Below are 26,263 nucleotides of genomic sequence, written 5' to 3'. Positions count from 1 at the left end.
ATTTAATAACTTCCACCCTCCCACTCTTACCAGGCTTTATATAAAATTGACATCTTTGAAGTTTGTCTTCTTTGAAAGTATTAAATATTGGGATAAAGAAAATTAGAATGTAGAAGTTCTTCTTGATTAGCTGTAGATCATCTGAAAAAAATATAGCTAAGCTTTGAATAGCATCTTTCTTAAAAAAACATGACAGAACTCAATATCCATATGAAAGAGATAAATTTATATAAATATGAAGAAGATGTGGTATTTGTGAATAAATGACCATTGCTTCTCACAACTAGATTTTTTACTGTTACACATTATTAAAACACATAATTTTTTTAAATGTCATTATATGTGAACTAAAAATTCTATCTCCACAAATATTAACAATTAGCTTAAATATATCTCATCCTAAATGATATCACAATATCTCCATGTGTAGCCAATTTAAGATTTATCAGCTCATAAAAATTCCAATTAAATGCATTACAAAACTATCAGGGTAGTTATTGCATCATGAATACTATAAAGATTCTCATATGCTATTTAACTCAACTGCTGCTTACCTTTACAGATTAAGGATTATATGTATGTATACATAATTTTTTAAATTATTTTAAATATTTCTATTCATGCTTGGAGCGGGGAGAAAAGAGATATCCAAAGTATATCTTAGATGGTAATATTTATATAATATAGACTATTTGGGTAATATGGTTTAACATTATTTAGTAATTAATTAATTCAGGTAAGACTGCCTAATTCAACCCCAAGGCCTGAATGCTCTGTACATTTTTAAATCAAACAACACTGACAACGTTAACAGGAATATGACACAAAGCAGAATATACTTTATCTTTCTGTATCTATTTATATAGCTATATTAATCTGAATAGGCCAGGTTATGCTGCAGTTACAAACAATCTTTCATTGTTTCAGGGACTCAGGCTGAGAGAGGCTTCAACTCCATGTTACAAAAATTGCCAAGACAAAGTAGGGGGGGGGGGGACAGAAGGAGAGTAGACAATTCTGTACCACTCACCAACTCTCAAATTTTTGCTTCTGCTCACATTCCATTGGCCAAACCAAATGGATGACATATCTAATTTCTTCAACTTATGGGGAATGTCAGTCCTATCATATGCCCAGAAACTGGGGAGTCAATGACATTTGGTGAACAGCACTAATCATTACTATAATAGTCAAATACATGCCAAGCACCGTGTTAGTTACTACAGGCATACATGCTATAAACACAGAAGTATATAGTCTTTTAATTTAAGAGTATGTATCATCAAAACTGTTCCTCAAAGTCTTTCATTTTACATTTCTTATTTTGTTCTCCCAAAAGATTATTGGAAATTTTTTATTTAGTTGAAAATGTCAGGGAAAAAAAGGTCTCATACCAAAAAGACACATTACTTTTTAAAATATTTCTTTTAACTACAGTTTTTCCTAAATTAAACAGTTTGAAATCAAATTATTCTTGGTACAAGTGATTCATAATTACTCTTGGTACACTGATCAATTCAATCAACATTTATGAAGTTCCCACAGTTCATAAGCTCAGAGCTAGTTGTTATGCAAGCTTTAAAGATATCTCTAAGTTTCCCTACCACAAGCTACTTAAAATTGCATTACTCAATTTCTTACTGAATGATGACTTAAATCCATCTGTGTGGAGTGTCTTGGGTTCTAATACAGCACTACAGGTCTAGGTATGTAATTTAGATACATAGAGTTTTTTGGTGTTTTGGGGGGTTCTTTTGTTTTTGTTTTTTACAGAGAATCAGCAGTATTACATCAGTTATCTAGTACAAACAATTAAAGCAAACACTATTAAAATCTCATTGTAGCAGAATAGTTTTAAAGAATCAGCTAACCAAATAATATTTTTCAATAGTGTTAGATTGGAAGAGCTATCTAGTGGGAAGTCACAAGGCTGTGTTCTATTCAATGTTTTGCCAAAGTCTAAATTCTCGATATAAAAGCAGTACGCAAATTCATGATGACAAAGAGCATAGACAAAGCATAAGGAAAAGCCAGCATCATGTATGTTTCCTTATTCAGCAATAATCTGGAAGCCAACACCTGTGATTTATTCCATTTTTAACTCTATCATCATAGCACTATTCCTAGCTTGTTTCCTCAGAATTCTAAATTAGCTTCCACTCTTGAGAATTTTGAAATGTTTGTTTCCAAGAAAGTAATTTGGTCATCTTAGGCCTTGACTCATGCAAACTCTAAAACACTATGTACGGAAAATATTATCTGAGTTAAATGTGACACAGGCTAGTGAAGTATAAGGATCTAGATTCTCAATGGCATCAAACTCTTCCAAAGTCCTAGAGATGTCATAGAAGTATGTTCACATGGTCATATGCTTTTACAAAATTTTTACAAATGAGATTTTAGCCACTGTCAATTAAGATCACTGGCTCTTTTCACTGCTTCTGCTCTGTGGTTCTTCCCATATTCTGGGTGCCATTAAACTGGCTACAAGCATTGTTTTGATATTCAGCTAAGGCACAACTGATTTGAGAACAAATATTGCAAAATACATTTGAGTTTTAGTCATGTTTATGTATATTTATGTAATTGTAGCTGTCTGGGCTTAGGAATGACTTTCAAGCATGTTCCTAGTGACCACTCAGCCAATGACTTTTTCATGGAAGTACAGGGCCAGAGATCTTAGTGTATTTTGAATGTTCCCTGCAGGGCCCAGCACAAGAAGTATGTAGGTATTAGAAGAGAAACATGCTTAAATGTAGCCAGAAGATGGTTGTTGGAAAATTACTCCAGCTTTTATAACCATATATGATGAAACAAAGAGGTTCTCTCAACTGTGACAATCCTAGAATTTTATATGACATCGTTAAAAAGTTGTGAGGCTGCAAGCAACTTTTCTATACTATCAATTTAAAACAAAAATTCAAAAAAAAATTAAAACAAAATAAAATAAAAATTCACACAATCATACTACAGGAAAGACATTCATACTTTGTTCTTTTTATAGAAAAAGATATGAAATTATTGTCATATGAAGAAGTGGTCAAAGTATGCAGCTGAAACATGGGAAAATATATTGTAGAAGTGTTTTAGACAGTTAATTGATAACATGACATTATTTTTCAGGATGTTGCAATGGCCATGGTATCTACCAGCTTCTGAAGACATACAACTCTGGTTTCTTTTCTCAGTCTAAATAATCATTTCAAATGTAAATCTGTATTTGTGTGATTATAGATATATTTTCTATAGAGCCCTCCTAAAATTGCTCTAGCTTTAATTTAGGTCACTCAAAATTTGGAGCCACCCCTGAATCAGGACCTCCAGCATCACCATTCATCATCTTTATCATCACCATCTCCACTACAGTCAAGGCGGAATTATGCAAGAATGACAATTGAAAAACGCCAATCTCGAATTTCTTCCATAAATTTATCATAATATTTGAGCTGTCAAAATTGCTGGAGGTGTGTATGTGTATTTCATAAGAAAGTTTATCCCTCTCTGTTCTGTTCTTCCAAAAATAATGCAGGAGGCTATGATAGCTGGTTTATCATCTCCCTCACTTTACCGCCCTCAGTCTGGTAAAATGTATCAGTCACATCACTGATGATGACTCAGTTTCAGCTGTCTTATATGGATAAAATAAGAAGGTTGGGCTTGATAAGCTCCAAGTCCTTCTGGTTTTTACTTATTATGATTATATCTCAGATATCAACCCAGTTTAGGATATTCAACAGATAGACAAATGTAAAACTTATATTATTTTTAAATTATATGAACCCATCACCAAAGGCCAATGACTTAAACAGTTGTGCCTGTGTAATGAAGCCTCTATGAGAACCCAAAAGGATGGATCTCCAGGAGCTTCCAGGTTGGTGAGCACGTGGGGCTGCAGGGAGAGTCGTGCGCTCAGAGAGCATGGAGGCTCCGCACCCTTCCCACATAATTTGCCCCAAAGCAACACTTCCATCTGGCTGTGTCTGAGTTGTATCATTTTATGATAAACCAGCGATCTGGTGACCTTGTACAAGGGCTCTGACATGGAGGACATCGGGTTCAGTGTAGCAGACGGCTTGCTGGAGAAAGGAGTATGTGTCAAAAATATTCGCCCAGCTGGGCCAGATCTTGGTGGCTTAAACCCTACGATAGGCTCTTACAGGTTAATCATGACCGAAAGAGAGACTCTGACTACTGCCTTGTTGTGCCTCTCATAGCAGAATGTGGTAATAAGCTGGACCGGGTTATTAGTAGAAACCCCCTGGCTTCACAGAAGTCCATAGAGCAGACTCTACCAGGAGGAGAATGGAGTGAACAGAACAGTGCTTTTTTCCAACAGTCGAGTCACAGTGGTAATTTGGAGATACAGGAACCCACTAATACATTATAGCGACGCTTTTTATAAAGCAGGACAAAAGACGCTATCTACGTGGTGCTAAAAAAAATTCCCTTTAAGATTTCTGTGACATTTGAAGCACAGATAATCACGTGGCATTAACTGCAAGCACAGGGGTCTTTTAAATCTCATGGCTCATGTTCACTTCCCCTTTCAAGTTGAAGAGGTTTCTTTATGGTTATCATTGTGGTATATGACAGGCAAACCCCTGCCAAGCCCAAGGGTAGAGAAAAAGAAAAACAGGCAGGCCACCCCTCTCTACAATTAACATCAGAGGAAATTTTTTACAAGTCCATCTTCCTATTCCTTTTTAAAATGAGAAATGTCTGTTTGAACATGTTCTCTATGATAATTTCCTTAATTCGCTTTGAAATCAGTTTCTTACTACGAAGTCATTCATGTAAGAATTTAACCAACAGGCTTTTCATAAAGCTGGCTCTACTAGGAGAACTAGTTTGGTCAACTGCTGGAACTGCTGCTATGGGAGGGGTACAGGTATAAAATCATCTTGCAACGTTTCAGCAATGATGCATGTAGGCGACCGTAATAGGTGGTGGTAAATGTTTTGCCCAAGTATAGGAATGATTTTAACTAAGATGTATGCTATTCCCTGTGCAACAAATTATCAAACAGGGTATGTCTTGTGACCTGTTTTCTTTTTAAGGAAACATTTTTAATAGCTGAAAAATCTCTGATAATGAATTAGGGTGTTTAGCAACACCCTGAGAATTAGTTATTTTTAAAATTCAAGACTAAGAAGTTAAGAGAGAATGAAGAGTCTATTAAAATGAAGTTTATCTTAATGATAGGCAAATCAAACTCATACTGCTTGACATGTTTTGAAAACTGGTTATATTAAGGGATGTACAGTACATGTACTTAAAAATGACACTGGACTGTCTTGTTCTGAGCCATGCCACTTACTGAAATTGTAAATACATTTTTCACAAAATACATTGCCAATTATTATCATCCCTCAAAGCAATAAATGGTGACAGTTGCTTTTAATGTTTGTCAGCAACTGTTTTCATTTTTTCAGATATTTTGAATAGTTACACTAATAACTTATTTGGTGAATATAAAAAAAATTGATCTGTATATTAATTGTAGACTCTCCATACTGAAACAATTATTTTCCATTTTTATTTTGGTCAATAATTCAAACAACTGCTTAGGTAAAGCATTTGAACACTGTGTCCTTTGTTTAAGGAAAAAGTTCACCTTGCTTTTTTGTGCAAAGAAATGTATTATTTCAATCATAGCTCAGAACCACCAGGGCAAGAAAGTATAAAGCAGAATCATGTTAAGGAAAAAAAAAAGATCACGAGTCACTTAAATATGTATTTTTATTTGTAACAAACAAGTATTAAACTTTAAGGTATTTTTGTACAAAATTTAACACTTTTAATAGCGTATTTATCGTTTATGTATGGTTTTGGGGAATTAAAAATTGTTGCAAATATTTATATGGGAAAAAAAAAAAACCTCTACCAAATGGAAAAAACAGTGATTTTAAAAAGCCAAAAAAAAGTTATATGAACCTTATAAATAATGAGATGACCATGCAATATATCCTCTGGTTATACTATACATATATCCTCGATTTTGGAGAAAGTGGTCAGATGGGAGGAATTTTGAGGCCAAGGGAACAGAACAGGCAAAGATTTAAGGTAAAGGAGAATGTAGTTATTGGGGGAGCTGGAAGTTTTTTATAATTGTAATATTCTACTAAGGTTATTAGTATGTGATCAAAATAAGGCTGATGCAATTAAAAGGAGCCAATTTTAGATGCTGTATGTCATTCATGTGAAGAATCTGGAAATTTGAGAACACATGTCTCTGATGGTATTAGTCAGAAGAGTGATGTGATCAAATTGGTCCATGTATTAGTTTCCTACTGCCACTATAACAAATTACCACAAATTTAGTGGTTTAAAACACAAATCTATTATCTTACAGCTCTGGAGACAGAGGTCTGAAATGGATCTAATGAAGCTAAAATCAAGGTGTCCACAGAAATGCATTTCTTCTGAAAGCTGTAAGAGAGAAACCATTTCTTGTATTTTCTAATTTCTAGAGGCCACCTGCATTACCTGGCTTGTAGCTGTATCACTCCACCCTCTTTGTCACATCTTGTGATTCTCCTTCCTTGCTCTTTCCCTTAGCAGGACTGTTTTTATTACATTTTACCCACCCAGATGATCCAGAATAATCTCCCCATCTGAACATCCTTAATTTAAATGCACCTGCAAAATTCCTTTTGCCATGTAAAATGCCATATTCACAAGTTCTAGGAGTTGGGACATGGACATCTATGGAGGCCATTATTCTGCCTACCATATTGAGTTAGATAATCTCTCTACAATCATTTAAAAATATTTAATCAATTCTATGTAGCAAGAAGTACACGAGCGGCTGTGGCTAAAAGCATGAACAAAATATGCACAGTCTCTTCTCTCATAGCATATAGAAGCTGGTAGCAGAGGAAGTATTAGTCTAATTATCATGCAAATATACAATTATTCTGTGTAATTATAGCAAGAAACTGATTATCAAGATCAAGAAACTGAATTTAAACTACAGAAAGCTATAGCAGTTTATGAGAGGGAGATCAAATATAGCCTATAGTATCAAAGAAGGCTTTCCTAAGCAACTGAGAATAAAAACAAAAGTAAAATGAAAAGTGCCTAGTATTTCATTTGTGAGGTCTATTAGATGGTGGAGAAAGCTTATTAGGTTTTCTTGAGAAGCGCATTAACAGTTAAGAACATAGGAGTAACCCAGATTTCACTGAATTGAATAAAATGGCAGGTGAAAAAATTCAGGTTAAGATATGCTGACAACTCTTCCAAGAAGTTTGGCTAAGAGGAGGGAGAGGGGAAAAAAATTAGAAGAGAATGTGAATTTGAAGGAGAAACAAAAAGAAAATAAACATGTATGAGAAAGTAAAAATAGCAAGGTTGAGGTTAAAGATACAGTATTAGGAAGGAATAACTGATTAACAGAAGACCCCAAACCACCTGGGAAGACATGGAACCCAGAGCCCAGATGGAGGAACAAACCTTAGAAGAATCACGCTGTTCACTGTATCAGAAGGGAAAGAGAAAGTATGATGTCAAGTTAAATTTTAGGTGCGCAGGTGAGAATTAGAGAGTTCCTCTGTCATAGAGTTCATTTCCTACAAAAGTGGGTGGCATGGTCCTATGTGCTTAGCGGCCAAAGTGGCATCATGGAGAAGACAGGACAGTTGGACTGATGAAAAATTAATGTTTTACCAAGGAGATGAGATGAAAAATGGTGGATAGTGGAGTAGAGGGTATTGCCAAGAAAGTGGTTTTGTCATATATAAATGAGATTTAAAAAAAACTGAAGAGAGGAGAGAGCTAAATAGAAGAGTCATGTCACTAACTCCTTCAATTCACTCATTTACTTGATAGATATCTATCAAGACATACTATGTGCCAAGATCTACCTAGGCATTAAAGAGTCAAGGGAACAGCAATTTCAGAAGTTAAAGAAGTAATATGACCGAAAGCTGGAAAGATAAAGTTATGGTCTGAAAATGAGATTTGAAATCAAGGTTACAGATTTTATCAGTGAGGAATGGCTGATATAAGTATCAGAAACAAAAGTGGTTAAAGGAAAAGGTAATGAACTGGTTCAAGTAAATGAAAAGTCCAAGGGATGAGTTAGCTTAATGCCAGAAGACCCAGGGCTCAAATATCAGGACTTGGAATATCTCCATGCTTGGGTATAAAACATGGTTTTTTTGGTTTCATTCCCAGGTACAATAGGTGTCAAAGTGTTTCCTACAGAGCAAATGGCCATAGAAACCTTAGCCTCATATCCTTTCAGTCACATCCAATAATAAACACCAAGGGTTTTTCCCAACCTTCCACAAATATTCTGTGAAAGAGAAAGATTGGACCAGCTTAGGTTAGGCTAAACTATTTACTGTTGCTAGTTACTAGCAATACTTTGGCTTCCAAGGGGGTTCTCCAGAAAGAGAACCATCAAGACAAATGGCTTTGGATCTCCAAGGGAGGAATGAATAAAATGAAATAGAGGACTGTAGCTAGAAGAATGCAAATGGGATGCTGGAGAAGTAAAATATGAACTAAAAAGACATAGTTTTTCTATTTCTAATGTTAGTATCTCCTCTTATATGGCCACAAGAATTGATGGCTAACATGGATGGGAGGTAGAAATCATCAGAACTGAGAAATTCAAAGAAGTGTTGGTTCACCAGGTTAGATATTAAAGTCACCTAGGACAGTGGCACATCTTGGGAGAGAGTAGTTCACTTCTATGTGCAAAAGGATTTTAAAATAAAAGTGAATGAGAAGGCTGATGGTGGGAAATAAGGAAGGTAGAGATGGCAAAGCTAGATGACTCAAGCCTACTATTATTTTTCTAAATAATGTTATATCCCACATATTGTCAAATACCATTTTAATTGATCTTTTAATATTATCCTTGAAAAAATGATTTTGAATTTCTTAGTAACTGACTTGTCTTTTTTTAATGTTTTAGGAAATTAAAATATAGTGAAAGTACTCAAAGTACTTTCAGATTTAACAATTTACATAATATATATTTAATCCTTGGACTTTTTTTTTTTTTTTTTTTTTGCGGTACGCAGGCCTCTCACTGTTGTGGCCTCTCCTGTTGCAGAGCACAGGCTCCGGACACGCAGGCTCAGCAGCCATGGCTCACGGGCCCAGCCCGGGGCATGAACCCGTGTTCCCTGCATCGGCAGGCGGACTCTCAACCACTGCGCCACCAGGGAAGCCCTGATCCTTGGACTTTTAATACATTTTTGGATTTTTAATACATTTTTGTCCCCTTCCACATTAAAAAAGAATAATTTCTTACTTTGTCATTCTGATTATATACACTCAACTTCAATAACATTTGTTTTTCATTTCCCAGGAATTTTCATGAAATTTCATTCATACTACTACAAGCAATGTGACACTATGTTATATACATGTATACACATATATTAGAAGATTGATATTTGTAAAAATATATTTTTAAAAAGATTTTTTTCAAGAATCTAAATAATGGGGGTGGGGGAGAGGGAACTGGATGAAGCCAGTCAAAGGGACAAGATTCTGGTTATAAGATATATAAGTACTAGAGACGTAATATACAACATAAACAACACTGCTGTGTGTTCTATATGAAATTTGTTAAGAGTAAATCCTAACAGTTCTCATAGTAAGAAAAAAATTTTCTATTGCTTTAACTTTGTATCTACATGAGAAGATGATATTCACTAAACTTAATGTGATAGTCACTTCATGATGTAAGTCAACTAATTATGCTGTATATCTTAAAGTTACAGTGCTGTATGTCAATTATTACCTCAATAAAAATGGAAGAAAAATCTAAATTATTATTATACATTTTAAATAATAATTCAATAAAATATGTAGAGGTGGCTTTTGTTTGAAAAATAGAAATTATGGGAAATGTACCTCAATTTCAGTTTTCATTAACACTAATACATGTCTAATCTGGAATAATTTATTCTTAAATTCCATGCTTTTAGAAGCAGATATGTGAAGGGAGCAGAATATGCCACCCTAAAATGCACCACTTTAGCAGGTGAATTATTTGGGGCTGAAGGCAGTCAAGACCAGCAGACTCAGGAAGAGCTTTTTACCTCCCTCTTAACTGCCTAAAAGAATTTGGATAGGGGGCTGAATCCGGGAGAGAGCGATTACCAGAGGTAACATTACCTGAAAGACTCCTCTACATAGCAGGGTAAATATCTGATTACCAAACATCTGCTCTTCTCATCCTCCTGTCAATCACCCGTCTCCCCTTTGAAGCCCCAGACCCATATCTCTACCCTTAGCTCAGGATAGCATGTAAGCCTCAACTGGCTGACTGCCTTTAAGTGTCATGTCTTTGTGGGGTTCCCATATGTACAGAACTAAATTTGTTTCTTCTGTTAGTCTGTCTTATATCAATTTAATTTATTAGACCGGCCAAAGAACCTAGCAAGGAAAAGTTTTCCATGGCTGCACATTATTCATGTTAATTTTCTAAAAAATTATACTATTGATAGTAAAATATAAGTGCCCAACTCAATAGAACATGAAATGAATCAGCAAAAAAGTCTCCTTGCTTGTTCAAACAACTTAGATCATTCAAGTAGCATACTACTACAGGTTGTGTGTCTTCTTTTGGCATTATAAAGGAAAAACTATATAGAAATTCAGACAGATACAAGAAGATGAGACACCTTGAAGCCATTGAAAGTGAATCCCAGGCATTATGTTATCACAGTGATTTAATGAAGCTATCATTACCGTATCAGAATTCCCATCAGAAGCCGATATTTAGACCTCAGAAACGCATGTTTAACAAGGGAAAAAATAAGAACGACTAAGTAAACAAATTTGAGATTGGCACAGAGCTGACATATATTCAAAATTTCATAATGCTTTAATAAAGTAAAGAAAAAGGAAAAAAAAGTTAAAGGCTTTCCGAGTGTATACTATTCAGGTTCTAAGTAAATGAAACTCCTTTTTTGATGTTATTGCTTGTTACTGAGTAAATTATTACTTATGCCTCTGCAAAGGCAAGGTATTAAGAGCCATAAGCATCTAATACTTTAAAAATTACTTCTACAATGTTAGATAACTTTTCAAAAGGCATATAAAGACAGAGGAAATTTCAATTATTAAAAAAAAAAGAAATGCACGTTTACCTTCTGAATAGTTACAACTGAATGGAGTACTTTTCCCCCTCCCCACCTCCTCCTCCCATTCCCCCTCTCATTCTCACTTTCTCCTTCCCTCTTCCCCACTTCCTAAGTGTGGCAGAAAAACAACCTGAGAAAAATGCCTTTTCATTATTCTATAGCCACACGTTTTCATTTTTCAAACTCACTATATTTGACAAGAATTAATTTAAATTACACTAATGAATCTGCACTTGTATGAGGAATTATTTTTTGGTTGACAAAATGTTCCTTAGATAAAACAGTAGACAAACAGCACTGTTTTGAGGGAAAACAATAAAGGCTTTCTTTCTAAGTATAAGGGAAACTTAGTCATGAGAAATAGCTGAATTGATTTCCAAAGAGTGATCAAATTCTTCCACTTCTTCAAATAAACTTCCAATGCAGCAGTGCATAAAGAGCTCCCTTGTGAGACACTATTTTACTATTGTGCTGTAAGATTATAATCTGCATTAAACACAGGCAAGTTCTTTTTAATATTTCTTTGATAATATCAAAACTGATAGCCACAATTTGTGATATTAACTTCATCTAAAAATGCATTCCAGATACTCCTGTGAATAGGGAAATCTGTGTGAATTATACTCTAGTCTAGCCTACAAAAAGAAATGACAGCCCAGTCTCTCGGCTTCTTGGCGGTAGCTGTTTCTTCGGCCTTTTACTTAATTTCCAGGACTTGAATTTACCGCCATGTCCTCTGAAGAAGGGAAGCTCTTCGTGGGAGGGCTCAACTTCAACACTGATGAGCAGGCTCTGGAAGACCACTTCAGCAGCTTCAGACCTATTTCTGAGGTGGTTGCTGTCAAGGACTGGGAGACTCAGCGATCCCGGGGTTTTGGCTTCATCACCTTCACCAATCCAGAGCATGCCTCAGATGCCATGAGAGCCATGAATGGAGAGTCTCTGGACGGTTGTCAGATCCGTGGAGACCACGCGGGCAAGTTGGCCCAGGGAACAAGAGGGGGTGCCTTTGGGGCCTATGGGTGTGGTCGCAGCTACTCTAGAGGTGGTGGGGACCAGGGCTATGGAAGTGGCAGTTATGACAGCCAACCTGGAGGATATGGATATGGATATGGAAGGTCCAGAGACTATGGCGGCAGAAGCCAGGGTGGTTATGACCACTACTCGGGAGGAAATTACAGGGATAATTATGACAACTGAGATGAGGCATGTACACCTAATGTAGATACACAAGGAATAAAACTTCTTCTGATCCAGGACCATCCCTCCAAATGGCTGTATTTAAAAAGATTTTTGGACCTGCACTGAAACATCTGTTTTAGTTACATCAACTTCTTTTTTTGAGTAGAGCTCCCAAGGTAGCTTGTTAAAGACCTTTCATAAAGTTCCATGTGTTTTTTTTTTTTTAATTTTTCTCCCATTTAAAGACAAATTCTGAGACATTTGTGGAGTCCGGATATTTTTTTACCAGTTTTTTAGTTGGGGCTCTCAGGAATGTTGGTTCTAGCAAAAAATGTTTGCCCATACTGATTTTTTTAAGTAATGTACATCTAGGAACATTTTAAAACCTGTACACAATGTTTAATCATGATTAGGAAGCAATTTCTAACTGTAACTATAAGAAATGAAGAACATGATTACTTAGAGGTGTTTTTTACTCCAGATCTCTGCCTTGACTATATAGAAGTTTCTTAAAAATATCTGTCTGTCATTTTTTTCTCAATACTGGAAGAAACAAATATTCTGTTGTGTTTCATGTAACGTTTAGGATGTCTTTCACTAAGTTGATTAAAAAGATGAAATCTGAAAACAAACAAAAAAAACAACAACAAAAAAAGAAATGACAGACGGAAGGTCATTAATGCTAAAAAATATGGAGAGGCATTGAGGGTTTTGGTTTTGGTTTTGGTTTTTAACAGAGCATCTATGAATGCATTCATGTCATTTGTCCCAACCTCCAGTTTTGAATTTTTTAGGGGAAGTGTGGAGGAAGATTTGGGCAATAAAGGAGGAAGAGGAAAGGAGGAAATCTAAGTCTCAACCCCATGATCTGCCTCAGTTCCAAGTATACAGATTTTGTTCTTAGTTAGAAACATTTTTCCTCCAAGAGTTAAACATGGTAAAGAAGGTCCACTGGCTAAGAGAAAATGATTTGGGGCTACAAATGTATTCATTCATTTAACAGCACTTAAGTACCTACTATATGCCACTCCAGATAAAGCTAGGAAACAATATCTGCTCTCAAGTAGCTCACTGTCTAAAAAAGGGGTGGGGAGGGCCAGAATATGTACCATGAGGTATGATACAGTCAAATTTCAATAATATATATATGCACTGGTTACTAAGGAAGAACAGGAGTTAGCAACACTGAGGAAGGAAGAAGGTATTCAACTTAGAACAGTGCAAATACACAGGACTAAAAAGGGTCTTGAATCAAAAAACTCAACAGCAAATACCTTGATATATCTGGAATACAGGACTGTGAGTAAATGCAAAACAATCTGACTGAACAGTAGGTAGGGCTTTTAACACTGTTAAAAAGTTAAGAAATATTATAAACATAAAAATGAGATGCCACTGAAGGATTTTCATATAGTAATAATGCCTATTTTTAAAAAAACACCTAATTCTACAAGATAAAGTGCAAAGCAAATAAAAATCACATATCATTCTTAAGAAAATTAACTTATATTGCATTTCTATCATAAATACAAAATAAGAACTCCTTTTTTGTAATATGACCACATACCAATAGCAAACTGAAAAAAAAAAGTAAGAATTCCTTAATGACTCAAATACCCAGTTGGTGCTAGAATTCTAAAATAGGGTAAAGATATGACCATAATCGCACTGGCAGTGGTAGAGAGGGGAAAACTGAGGTGGATGGGGACAAAACCAAACAGCAATATGACTAACTAGAATCCTAGTGCAAAATCCCAGACAAGCAGGTATGCCCAGAAGATGCTTGGCTTCTAGTTAGGAAAGCTTCCAGGTGGGAGTTTACCTTTATTCATTCTACTCCATCCATTCACACTAATAGAGTAACTAGTTCTACCTATATTGAAGATGATTAATTTTAACAAAATTCTAGTCAAAAAAATGATTAAGCTTTCTAGAAGGGGAACCCATAAAATTCAAATATTAGAAAACAAGAATTCTTAACTCTTGGATCCCCTATATTAAAGTTTGCAAAGTTAAAGTAACTCATATATAATTATGAGTCCTTTTATATAGGTGTATAATAGCTTTTAGGCCGTGAAGCAATGACTAAGTCATTAAAGGGCAATTTCTGACCATTTCAGCTAGGAAGGCAGTTTTTCTCAGAATTACAAAGCAGGGACAGAGACAAGGAGAAGTAAGGGATTCAAGTTCGAAAACTACAGATGTGTAATATTCCTGGTACTGCCCTGTCCAAACTTGGCTGTCTACATTCCCAACTAACCCTAGAACATCTTTTTCAACAGTATTGGACCTCCTGAAGAATAAAATGAGATCTCCTTTCGTGACAAAGTCTAAGGTAAACATGGAAATTTGGTAAAGGATACTTCCCACACTCATACCCCCCAGAATTATATGGGCAGAAGAGGGAGGGACCTCTTTTTTAAAATCAAATGCTTACAGAACATTTAGTACTTCTTGAATTTGTAATCTCCGTCCAACTCCCCACTCAGTGAATAAACCAGCTACATCATAAGGCAGCTTTTAGTCCCTGATTCCATCACCAAATTTGCTAGTCTTTTTATTTATTTATATTTGGCTGCGTTGGGTCTTCGTTGCTCTGTGTAGGGTTTCTCTAGTTGCGGCGTGCAGGGGCTACTCTTCGTTGCGGTGCACAGGCTTCTCATTTCAGTGGCTTCTCTGTTGCGGAACGTGGGCTCTAGGCATGCGGGCTTCAGTAATTGTGGCACTCGGGCTCAGTAGTTATGGCTCGCAGGCTCTAGAGCGCAGGCTCAGTAGTTGTGGTGCACAGGCTTAGTTGCTCCAGGGCATGTGTGATCTTCCCAGACCAGGGATCAAACCCATGTTCCCTACATTGGCAGGCGGATTCTCAACCACTGCACCACCAGTGAAGTCCCTCACTAGTCTTATATATACATCAAGGAGTTGATTAAATTCTTAATATCCCATTTTAAAGGATAAAAATTGAAGGAGGTAAGAATATAATATTTAATGAACCCCTTTATGCACCACATACTGTACAGGATATTTTACCTGTTTTATTTCACTTAATGAGCAGACGGCTGATGGTTCTGCTACTGGAATAATTTGGTAACAGTAAAAATGTGGTAGAGAATTAAGGCTGAAAGTATCACATATCAAGTAGTATAAAAAGCTGTATGGGGCTTCCCTGGTGGCGCAGTGGTTGAGAGTCCGCCTGCCAATGCAGGGTACACAGGTTCGTGCCCCAGTCCGGGAAGATCCCACATGCCGCGGAGCGGCTGGGCCTGTGAGCCACGGCCGCTGAGCCTGCGCATCCGGAGCCTGTGCTCCACAACGGGAGAGGCCACAACAGTGAGAGGCCCACGTACCGCAAAAAAAAAAAAAAAAAAAGCTGTACGTTCTTCACTCACCTCTTAATTCAATTTATGTTGTGGCACCTAATATGCATATAATGACTTTGTTTTGGTCAATGTAAAGACTAATTTGTCTGAGAGATTTAGTACTGATCCATGTAGAACTATGGTCACTATTGGAATTTGAGTGTCAGTTATTTTTTAAATGTGTAACATTATTGACCATATACGTTATAACTTATGAAATATACAATATTAGAAAAAGATACCTATGAGGAGAAGCCATTGCCATTTTAAAGTTACATTAATATAGGAAAAGTAACTATCAACTCAGTCGCTTGAGACATTTTTTAAACAATTTCTGGATCTCACTTCGAATTTTTCTCCTCAAAACTTTCTGTATAGTGTGGGTATTGGCTGGAGGTCTGCAGGGGCTGGTTGCAGAGAACTAGGAAAACATTTCACCTTCTCCCTCACTGCGACGCTCAGTGTGCACCCACACTCCCTGTGGTTTGCACCTCTAGATTTATAAGAACCAGGAAAAAGGTAAACATGTAAAAGGAAAGTAAATAGGATGCTGGAATGTGAGTAAGCCTTCAGAATAATTTGCTCCAAAATCAAAGAAGGTAATTTAAGCTAGCAAAAGATCAAGGGCACGAGCTTTTAGCCATAGATTCTGGCACTGCACCGAACCTCGTTAGTGTTAGGGGTTCAAACACAGGCCCCTCTAGAGAGGCAAGTGAGGGAACCAAACTCCAGAAGCCCATCAGGAAGCTGACACTATTTCTTTTGCGAATAAGTTCTTTTCAGAATAGTATATATGCTTCCTGAGAACTATTGTTTTTTTTTTTCCCCTACGGTATAGGATTAAACATCCTGATGAACAAAGGACATTTCTGAACACTTTTCCACATGGTTTGAACCACGGCCAATGCCTCTTAAAATAAAAGACCTTGTCAATTTAAATTCTCGTGTCCTATGTTTGATTTGATTTGATTATTTTTAGTTTCATAAGCCAATAGTTTCTCAGGCCAGGTTGCTGCAAACGGTAATCACAGAAGTTCAATTGATTAACTTTCATTTATTCTTTATGTGGAAAAAAATTGAACATGCTATGATTCCTGGTACTGCTAGACAAATAGGATTTCCAACTATTTTACAAATACTAAAACACATACATTTACTGAGTGCTTTTCATGTCCCAGGCACTGAGAAGCTCTTTACATGTATTAACTCATTGAATCTTCATTTTTACCCTACAAGATATGTGCTATTACTCGTTTTTTATACAAAAGAAAACTAAGTCACAGACAGTTTAAGAGACCTACTCAATGTAACTCAGGAGATAACAAAAAAGGATTCCTATCCCTCAGTTTGGCTTTATAGTTCTACGCTCTTATCTGCTATGTCACACCATGTTTACTGCGTTTTCCTTCTGTTGGCTGGTGTTAGCCTAAGTTTTTCCAGATTATCAGCTGTGAGAAGGCAAACAATTTAAAACAAAAATAGAGTCCATGGACTGAATTAAGGATTAAGGAAAACAGTGATGTAACTTTAAGAAGAGATTTTTAAAGTATGTTCTGGCAGAAATCAGTGATTCTCCAGAAATAGGATTATCTAGGCCAGCCTCCCAAAATGCCAACTGAATTTCAGAACCATTTTCTTAATGTACGCAAGGCAAGTAGCAAATAGAAGATATTATTAGACACTGCCAATTAATGAACAGTTAAAATGTATTCATTTTTATGTAAATAATTCAACAAAAATTGGCAATTCACAAAGTTGTGAACTACATGAATACAAACTATGAATCTTTGATTAAGATTCGCAGAACTGTTTTTAATGAGTCAATCTTGGAAGTGCTTTCTGTAGAAGAGTAACTCTAGGAGAAAATAGTTGTGTATAAAATAGAGCAAATACCCATTATGAGGCACAAGTTGGAGAAAAGCAGGTCATGTTCTCATACTTAGCAATCTAAAGAAAACAGTATAGAAATCTAAAAAATTGTTTATGTATATATAATAATTTATAAACTAATTTCTTAAGGTTATTTCATAGAGGAGCACTTTCTTGGAGTCAAAGAACTCCCAGTTCCCTACCTTTTTTTATTTAAGAATCCCAAGATCCATTCCTCTCATAGCTAAATTGTTAAGTGTATATTATTTGCATTTGATGTATATATGTCACAAACATGTGTCTTCTGCTTTAGTATTTGGTGATCTGGTAGTTTTGCTTTATTTACTTGCCACATATTTTAGAACTGTCAATTAGATGGTGTCCAGATGAAAACAGGAAATATGACATTGAGGGGTCTGGGAAAGTCATTCCTTAAGTGACATTTTGGCACAAAAAAGAAGAAGTAGACGGATTCCTGATAAATCTCTGAATATTTGAAGAAAAAATATGTTCTGAGTTGCTCCTGCTACAAAATGTTAAACTGAGCTTCCAAAGTAAGATTCTAAGATACTTCCAAAGTAAGATTCCACGAATCAGTGCAATGACTCTTAAACCCCTCAGTCACACTGATGAAGGTTTAAAGTACAGTCATTTTGAAGAATGGAGGGCTGGGAAACCCTATCTCCCAACTCCAAATCAATAAAGAAGAGCTGTAGGAAGGGAAGGAGATCCACTGAATGAGTGCTTATCAGCTTTACATTTTCCAGATTAAGGTCAAACACCTGGCTACCTTTTTTTTGATGAAAGGCACAATGGAGAGGTCATTCTCACTAGTCAGCTGGTACTCAGTTTTCAAGAAAATCAATTTATCAGGATTTTCCATAGACCAGATGCAGGCCACATAAATGAAAGAGCACATATGGGATTATTTAAGTTCCTTTCATGAAGACCACTGGAAGAGGTGTAAAGACCTCAGCAAAAGAAAGAGTGACAGGTCAGAATGGAAATACAACAAGAGAACTGCTAAGTAAGCCAACCTGAAAAAGGCTATATATTGTATAATTCCAACAATATGACATTCTACAACAGAAAAAAGTATGGAGACAGTAAAAAGATTAGTGGTTTCCAGGGATTAGTCGATAGGGAGGGAAGAATAGAGCACAGAAGATTTTTAGGGCAATGAAACTACTCTGCACAATACTCTAATTGCCAATATATGATTATACATTTGTCAAACACATAAAAGGTACAACTGAGTGAACCCTAATATAAACCGTGGGATACAGTTAATTTATCAACATTCATTTGTCAATTTTAACAAATGTACTATACCAGTGCAAGATGTTCACAGGGAAAACTGCAGGGGGTGGGGAGGGGGGATATATGGAAGTCTCTGTACATTCTACTCAATTTTTCAATGAGCATAAGCTGCTCAAAAAATAAAGTTTCTCGAAATAAAAATAAATGTATCTCAAAAAGAAAGCAGGCAGAAATTCTTTTAAAAGATAGCACCAACCACAAAAGAGGAGGAGAGATAAGAGAATGGGGGAAGGAAAAGGAAATGAATAGTATTTGAAGGTGTCAGACTGGGTGAAATTATTTGAAACATGGTTGGTATGCACTCACAGCCGAATGCTTTCAGAGACATTATTGTCCACCTTGCCAACTGCAGAGAATTCTGAGACTAGTGGTTAGGAAGCTTCCATGAGTGTCACTCTTGATCCTTAGTCAAGTCACAATTTGTCCTTAAGGATACTTTCTATATACCTCTAGCTGCAAATATTTATAAGCGTTTCCCATTACCCTAACGTTCATTTTCCAAATACCTGAATTTATAAGGTAGGATAGAAAAACATAACTACCCAAAAATATTCATAAGTGAATTGGTGACCTGTAAAACCCATTATCACTGAAATCTCCCCATTTAATACTAGTTTTCCATATTCGTTGCTCAGCCTCTTTAATGTTCAGTCCCTACTGACTGTCGCCTGGAATGCTGAAAATACTATGCAAATAATATTAAATTATTTACAGAGTAAAATTTTAAAAGTAGCAAATTATTTATAAAGTGATGTTGGAAAATACAATTGGAAAGCCATAGACAAATGGTGATATACCAGAGTTTAACAAATTAAAAACTGAAGAAAAAAATCCAAGTTTCAGAAAAGATTAACTTGAGTATCAAAGCATTAATAAAAGATGTTTGGGAAAATGGGTAGTGCCTGGTATCAGATGTTTTTAAAAGAGATCCTTGTACTGACTGGCTGTAGGATTACAAACATCAAGTAAAAGGATCAGGTCATACCATCCTATCATTTTGTTTGGAAAACCATAATACCCTAAACTATTGTAAATAAGAGAAAAATGCCTCCATAAGTTTCTTTCATTTTTTAAGATACTGTCCTACTATGTCCACCGCCCTCAACTACCTACTATGACATTTTGATACTTTTAATGTATGTATAGTGGGCTTTTTCTGATACAATTATGTGTTTTTTTGAATTTCTGAATTTTATTTTTTATACAGGTTAATTAGCTATTTTATACATATTAGTATATATATGTCAATCCCAACAATTACGTTTTGATAAGATTCCCATAACTGCCCCCATACTTGTGAACACTTGCCCTATTCATAAATCTATAAGAAATATGACAAAAGAACATACCAAGCATCTTCCACTGGTTTCACCCCACCTTTAAGTCTAGAGTACGATTATATTTAATGAACAAAACAATTAGTATTTTTGTAACTACAATGTAGTATTTTAATATAATTTTAGTGATTGGCCCTCATTTCTATTTCCGATGTTCTGTCTGTCACTATTGTTGGCACTGAAAGACATAGGAGAAGTGGAACATAGCATCCGTGCCTGAGAGAACTGCATTCAGGTTAGAGTTCTTTTGTAATTGTAAATCAAAAAAGAGGTATTCATAGTTAATAATCATTTAATTATTTAACTTAATTATTCACAATTTAATTAGTGAAAGGGGTGAGGGCTGCAGCAGAAAATATTTAAAGGACAAAATCAAAGAGGCAGAACTTAATCCTTCCCTTTAGAGATGTTTTAAATGGCCAGAAAAATATGGTAACAACCTAAGTGTCCATTAACAGATGAAGAGATAATATGTGGTGTATATACAGAATGGAGTATTATTCAGCCACTAGAAGAAAGCAACTCTTGCACTGTGCAACAACACGGATGGACCCTGAGGCATTATGTTAAGTGAAACAAGTCAGAAGCAGAAAGGCAAATACTACGTGGCATCACATATTTGAAATCTAAATAAAAAATCAAACTCATAGAACAGTAGAAAAGTGGTTGCCAGGGGCTGGGGGAAATAAGGAAATGTTGGTAAAAGGGCACAAACTTTCAGCTATAAGATGAATAAGATACGAGGATCTAATATATAACGTGGTGACTACAGTTGATAACACTATTGTATAACACTACTGTATAACTGAAATTTGCTAAGAAAGGAGAACTTAAATGTTCTCACACACAAAGATAAAAATGTGAGGCGATGGATGTGGTAATTAACTAGACAGGGAGGAATCCTCTCAACGTATATCATAATGTGCAATCTAATATCTTTACAATTTTGTCAATTATATCACAATGAAATTGAAAAAAGGAGAAAAAGGAGACTTGTGTGCTCAATCATTTAAAAAGCAAAAAAACCCATATGTGTAATACATAGGTAATACAGATACATAAAAAATTAAATACCCAGAAAAGCGTAGAGCATGTCCCCAATAGATTTAACGGTAAAAAGACAAAAATGAACACTGGCGGTTTTTTAAGAGCAATGGGGCCTAACAGGAATGGTATTTTATTAGGAAGCAAGGGATACAAAGTTACAGAGGACAAATATATAATAAATTAAGAGTTTACTACTTATTCCCTAATCATTAGCTTAAAATGCTATTGCAAAAGTGTCTCAAATTAGCAACATGTAAGGATCTGTTCAAAGAAGTAAAATTAATGTTTGTCTGCCCTTGAAATAGTTAACTTATTTCTGTGTTTTCCATAGTTTTAAGCACAGGATCTTTTTAACTTTTAAATTATATAATTTTATAGAGAAATTTTTTCTTTAAGAGATAAATACCTTGTACACCATTCTCATCTCTACTTAATCTCAGAATCTGAGTTTTATATTTTGCTCTGTCCTGAATGACAGAAGGCTTTTCTCTCCTTGTTCTCTAGTCTGTACAACTCCCAGCTGCCAGAAGATTATTCCATTCTCATTCCTACTCCCTTGTCTTTCTACAGTCCAATACAAACGCAGAAAAGGAGAAGGAAAAAAAGGCAATGTTGGGCATGTCTTTGATGAGTATAAATTTTTACTGATTTTCTCCATTTCCTACAAGCACACACCTTTGAAAAAAGGAAAAAAAAACAAAACACTCCTCTCTTAAGCTTTTATCCTTCTTGGCAGAATGTGGTTTAAAATGTACATACAATAACTTAACTCTCTTTATAGCTCCCTAGATATCTGCAGTTGTTATAACCATCTTTAAATATCACTGCTCCAGCAAGATGCCTTATAAAGTGTTTCTAAAAGATTTTGTATTTCTAAGAGAGAATATTGTATAAAGCCTTTAACATTTGTTTTATTTAACTGAAAGGAGTTTCATAATAATCATTGTGTACAATTATAAGTAGAGCTCACAAATAAATTTTGTTTTCTAATAGTAAAGCCAATTTCAAGTAAATGCTTCATTTTATAATATCCTCTACTTGTTTGAAAAGATCCTTGGGCAATGTAAAATAATTTATACCTAAAAGGAGACTTGTGATTATTCAATATATTCCATAGATGTTGCTGCACTATTCAGAACTCGGCACACACTGGGTATTCTGTAAGCATTGAGTGACTTAGTGTGAGCCTCTAACCCTGCAGCTGTCCCATCACGAGGATGAAAGCTTTAATAATTGCTCATTCAGAATTCTTCATTTTTAGCTGACACACTTCCTTTCATTTTACATGGGTCTAGTATCTAATGTTCTGAAAAACTAATAAAATGTGGACCTGCATATTTGGAGAATAAAACTTTTCTATTTTGTTAACCTTTTATTGAAAAAACAAAGCTTTCTGGGTTGGGGTTTGATCTGGGGGCTCATTCGCTGACATTAACTTTAAGGGCACATATTTTTGATATAAGCATGTCCTTTTATTTTTCCCAGATTAACAGATCTTCCAAAGTCTCAACATTTTTTCAAACTGCCACTGGGGAAGTCATAAATTGTTTTCTCCTATAATAAGAAATTTATTCTTATTATAGGGTCTGTTCTTTTTGTTTAGATTGTGGCAAGACAAGATGTGGTTAGGTATATCTAGAATTGATACTTCCAAGGCTGTTTCCACAATCGAAGCAAAATTGAAGACCAAGGCAGTTTCTCATTATTGTTGAGCTGATTAAGAAGATTATTCTCTAAAAAAAACAGCTGAGAAGTAAATAGACACTTACGGAATGGACAGATCATGTGACATTGAGGTTTTTGCTTAATTTATCAAAAAATATTTCAAGTGTGGGATACAACCTAATTTTACACCTTGACATTAATTTTTAATGTTTCCAAATTAAAGTGAACACAAGCTGTTTTGCAAATGCTACTTTCATTGAAAAAAAAAAAAAACTCTTGTTCATATATAAAGATGCTGTACTGGTCCACTACTAGAGATGCTCTTAGAGAACTGTTAATCTAGGAGGAAATAATTGTGGTTTTTTTTTTTTCCTTAGTTCCCTTTGTAAAACAAAAGCAAACATTTGAGACAAATGGTAGAGTTAGATGTAGAATCACAATCTTATATTCCACTGTTTACTCTTTGCCAGCTCCTGTTTTAATCATTTTAACTATAAGCAACATTGTCCGAATTACACTAAAGCATTTATATGAATTATGAGAAATGTAAAACTCAAGCCATTTTGAAGAGGGAGTTCTGGTTAAGTAACTTGTGTAAGATTACACAGCTATTAAGTAGCAAAAGCAACCTTCAGTCAATCTTAACCACCAAACTGGAAGCTTCCCACATTGAATTCTTGGTACCCTTTGGGGAAAAAATTCTTTGCCTATCATGTTATGGTTCACAGCTTTGTCGTCATTAAAGGAATCTTTCAAGAATTTTCGGAACAAGTGATCTAACATACACAATGATAGGTGTGCATGTCCTGTGTCGGTCCCTGAACAAAGTTTGTAAACACTGTGTTTAAGTACATATGTAGAACAGTCCACACAATTGCCTCTAACAAGAATACGGCTCTTTAGAGTAAAGAGAAACCCTATAAATCCTTCTGATATATCGTCCATCAAAATATTACTTATCTGACTCTCATATACACACACACCTTTGCATATTTTACATAACCACATACACACATAATTTAGTCTTACAGAAGTTAGTTCCTTCCATAAACCCAGCAGATATGAATCTAGCAGGAGAAAGCAGGAGATGAGAATTTAGCAAAAAATAATTTGAAAAGCACTACAGCAGGACAAAAAGGGCAGGGGGAAAACTACCTGGTAGCTAATACTTGTGGGTAATTCAAATGTGCTAGGCAATATTCTAAGTGCTTTATATATATTAAGTCATTCAATCCTCACAGCAAGGCATTGAAGATGTATAAATATGTCACTTTACAAACAACCTCAGGGAGGATAGCTAATATATTCAAAAATCACATGGCTAGGAAATGGTGAAGCCAAGATTTGCATGCAGTCAGTCCGGCTCCAGAAACCACATTTTTCACCATTAATGGCCTAGTTTTGTTCAAATCAAGAGTGCAACATCCTCCCAACACGTAAGAATATCAAATCTCTAGTGTGTGTGATTGAAAGTACTATCATGTGATAATGATTTATGCTAGCAAGAACACTGTTTTGTGATAAATCAACAACATTTATTATAAGTCAATGACAATGTAATTTTAAAAGAACCAAATCCAAGTCTGGATTCTTGAACTGTTACTAGAAGACAACCCAGTTTCAATCATGCATTAAATATATTATGATATATTAGCCACAATGTTTAAAATATTTACAGATGCTCCAAACTCCTATACTTAATATCTGATTCTGAATCACCTATTTAAGTACTTAAGTCCCACTATTTCAGCCTGGTATTCTCATGCACAATATCAAAGATACCTAGGGACAATATAGCAAATGGGAGAAATTTATTTCATGACGCATTTTACAGCCAATTTCAGGAACCAACATGGATGAACTACCATCTACCCTTTATTACCCAAATCTCCCTTCAAATGCTCCCAATGATCCTAACATCACTATACATTAAACAGATGAAAATTCCTGTGAAACTATTCAATGTGTTTTATATTTGTCACTAATAGCAGCTTTCATTGTTACTTACCTGGTTTCACATCAAGTCTGTCACATGGTTGGTTAAATTAAGGGCATCATTTTTTACCCAATGCAAAAGGTGTTTTACTTTAAATCATGGTGATTGAAGAGAAATTAAAGGAGTTTGAAGAGTGGATGAATACTTGTGAAATTTCTAAACCTTATAAAAACTCAAGTGCTTCTAAAGAAAATGGAGTAGTTATTTAACTCATTACTTTATACCAAAATGTATTGATTTCAGTAACAAGTGTTAACACAATCATGTCTTATAAATCATTTAAGTTAACAAGTTTAATATCCTCTTTAATTATAGTTTAAATACAGCCTAGAGTTAAAATAATTAATGATTTAATTCATCCACAATCTGATTCCTTTCAAACAGATTGCCAATTTCATTATCATTTATTAAACAATTATTTTCCTATCTATAAAACTTCTCACAGGTGGGATTTTTATTGGCAAATGAATTTCTATACATCTATAGTATCATGTAGATTATAAATAATTATTTCTATAATATTCAGTAAACACCTATAAAGCTATTTAAGAAAAATTATATGCCAAGTAGTTAATAAATTTGACAAACACCATGTAATTCAGAACTACTTGAGTTTATCAGAATTTCAACATTCAAATATATATACCAGAACATAAAATATTTAATACATCAAGCACTGAAAGTTATAAAATCAGTACTATTAAAAATAACTGAATAATCAAAATAAGAAAGCTGGTTCAAATTCCTTAAGAATTGTGTGGGTTTTTTTTAATTCAACAAAAGTTAGAATCTAGAAGATGTTGAAAAAAATGAGTTTTAAGAAAGACTGCCATCATCTACTAAAGAAGGAAAGGATTATTAATAATAATTCCTATGGCTTTTTCCAGATAAATGTTCTCTCACATTTTTGAACTATGATCTTATTCCTCTAAACTGAGATAATTCACACAAATGATTTTAAAATATTATTTCCTATTCCTTCATTAAGTAAGACTAATATTTTTTATCAAATTAAGCTATTCTCACTTCTGTAAAACAGACCCACCCACAAAAAAAAAAAAATCAAACCTTTGAAATAAAACAAAAACAAGACACTGCCACAGAGTCTTAACTTTTTTGGACTGCTTTTTATCATGGAGATTAAAGATGTACGCAAAGGTTTTAATCTTCCAGTCCCAGCCCTACCAGTTGATGCAGAACCTTAATCTAAGATTCAGTTATAAAATGGGGGAATAGGACTACATGGCCTGTGAATATACCGTCAACTCAAAATTACCTTCCAAGTTTGTTTTAAACACTTAATTTCAGAAGACAAGATGGGTACAGGAAAGAACTAAGTTTTAAAATATGGAACTCTATAACAACATTTTCACTAAA

The 26,263-nt window shown here is 35.0% G+C and overlaps 1 protein-coding gene and 1 long non-coding RNA gene across 2 annotated transcripts in view; one reads left to right on the top strand and one right to left on the bottom strand.

Annotated features, from left to right (window-relative positions):
- Positions 1 to 26,263, bottom strand: part of LOC309966498 — a 511,042-nt gene that overhangs the window by 162,015 nt on the left and 322,764 nt on the right. The gene's annotated exons all lie outside the window — the stretch shown is intronic.
- Positions 11,808 to 12,792, top strand: LOC309966043 (RNA-binding protein 3-like). Its single transcript, XM_082845947.1, has one exon. It carries the CDS (start codon positions 11,841 to 11,843, stop codon positions 12,309 to 12,311), a length of 471 nt encoding a protein of 156 aa, XP_082702073.1. The 5' UTR covers positions 11,808 to 11,840; the 3' UTR covers positions 12,312 to 12,792.

The sequence above is a fragment of the Leucopleurus acutus genome (assembly GCF_964270905.1).
Source record: "Leucopleurus acutus genome assembly, chromosome: 9".
Taxonomy (NCBI): domain Eukaryota; kingdom Metazoa; phylum Chordata; class Mammalia; order Artiodactyla; family Delphinidae; genus Leucopleurus; species Leucopleurus acutus.
This window is presented reverse-complemented; position numbering and strand designations above follow the sequence as displayed.

Excerpts from the sequence above, each read along its gene's own strand:
- LOC309966043 (XM_082845947.1), top strand. The coding sequence starts at position 11,841 with ATGTCCTCTGAAGAAGGGAAGCTCTTCGTGGGAGGGCTCAACTTCAAC.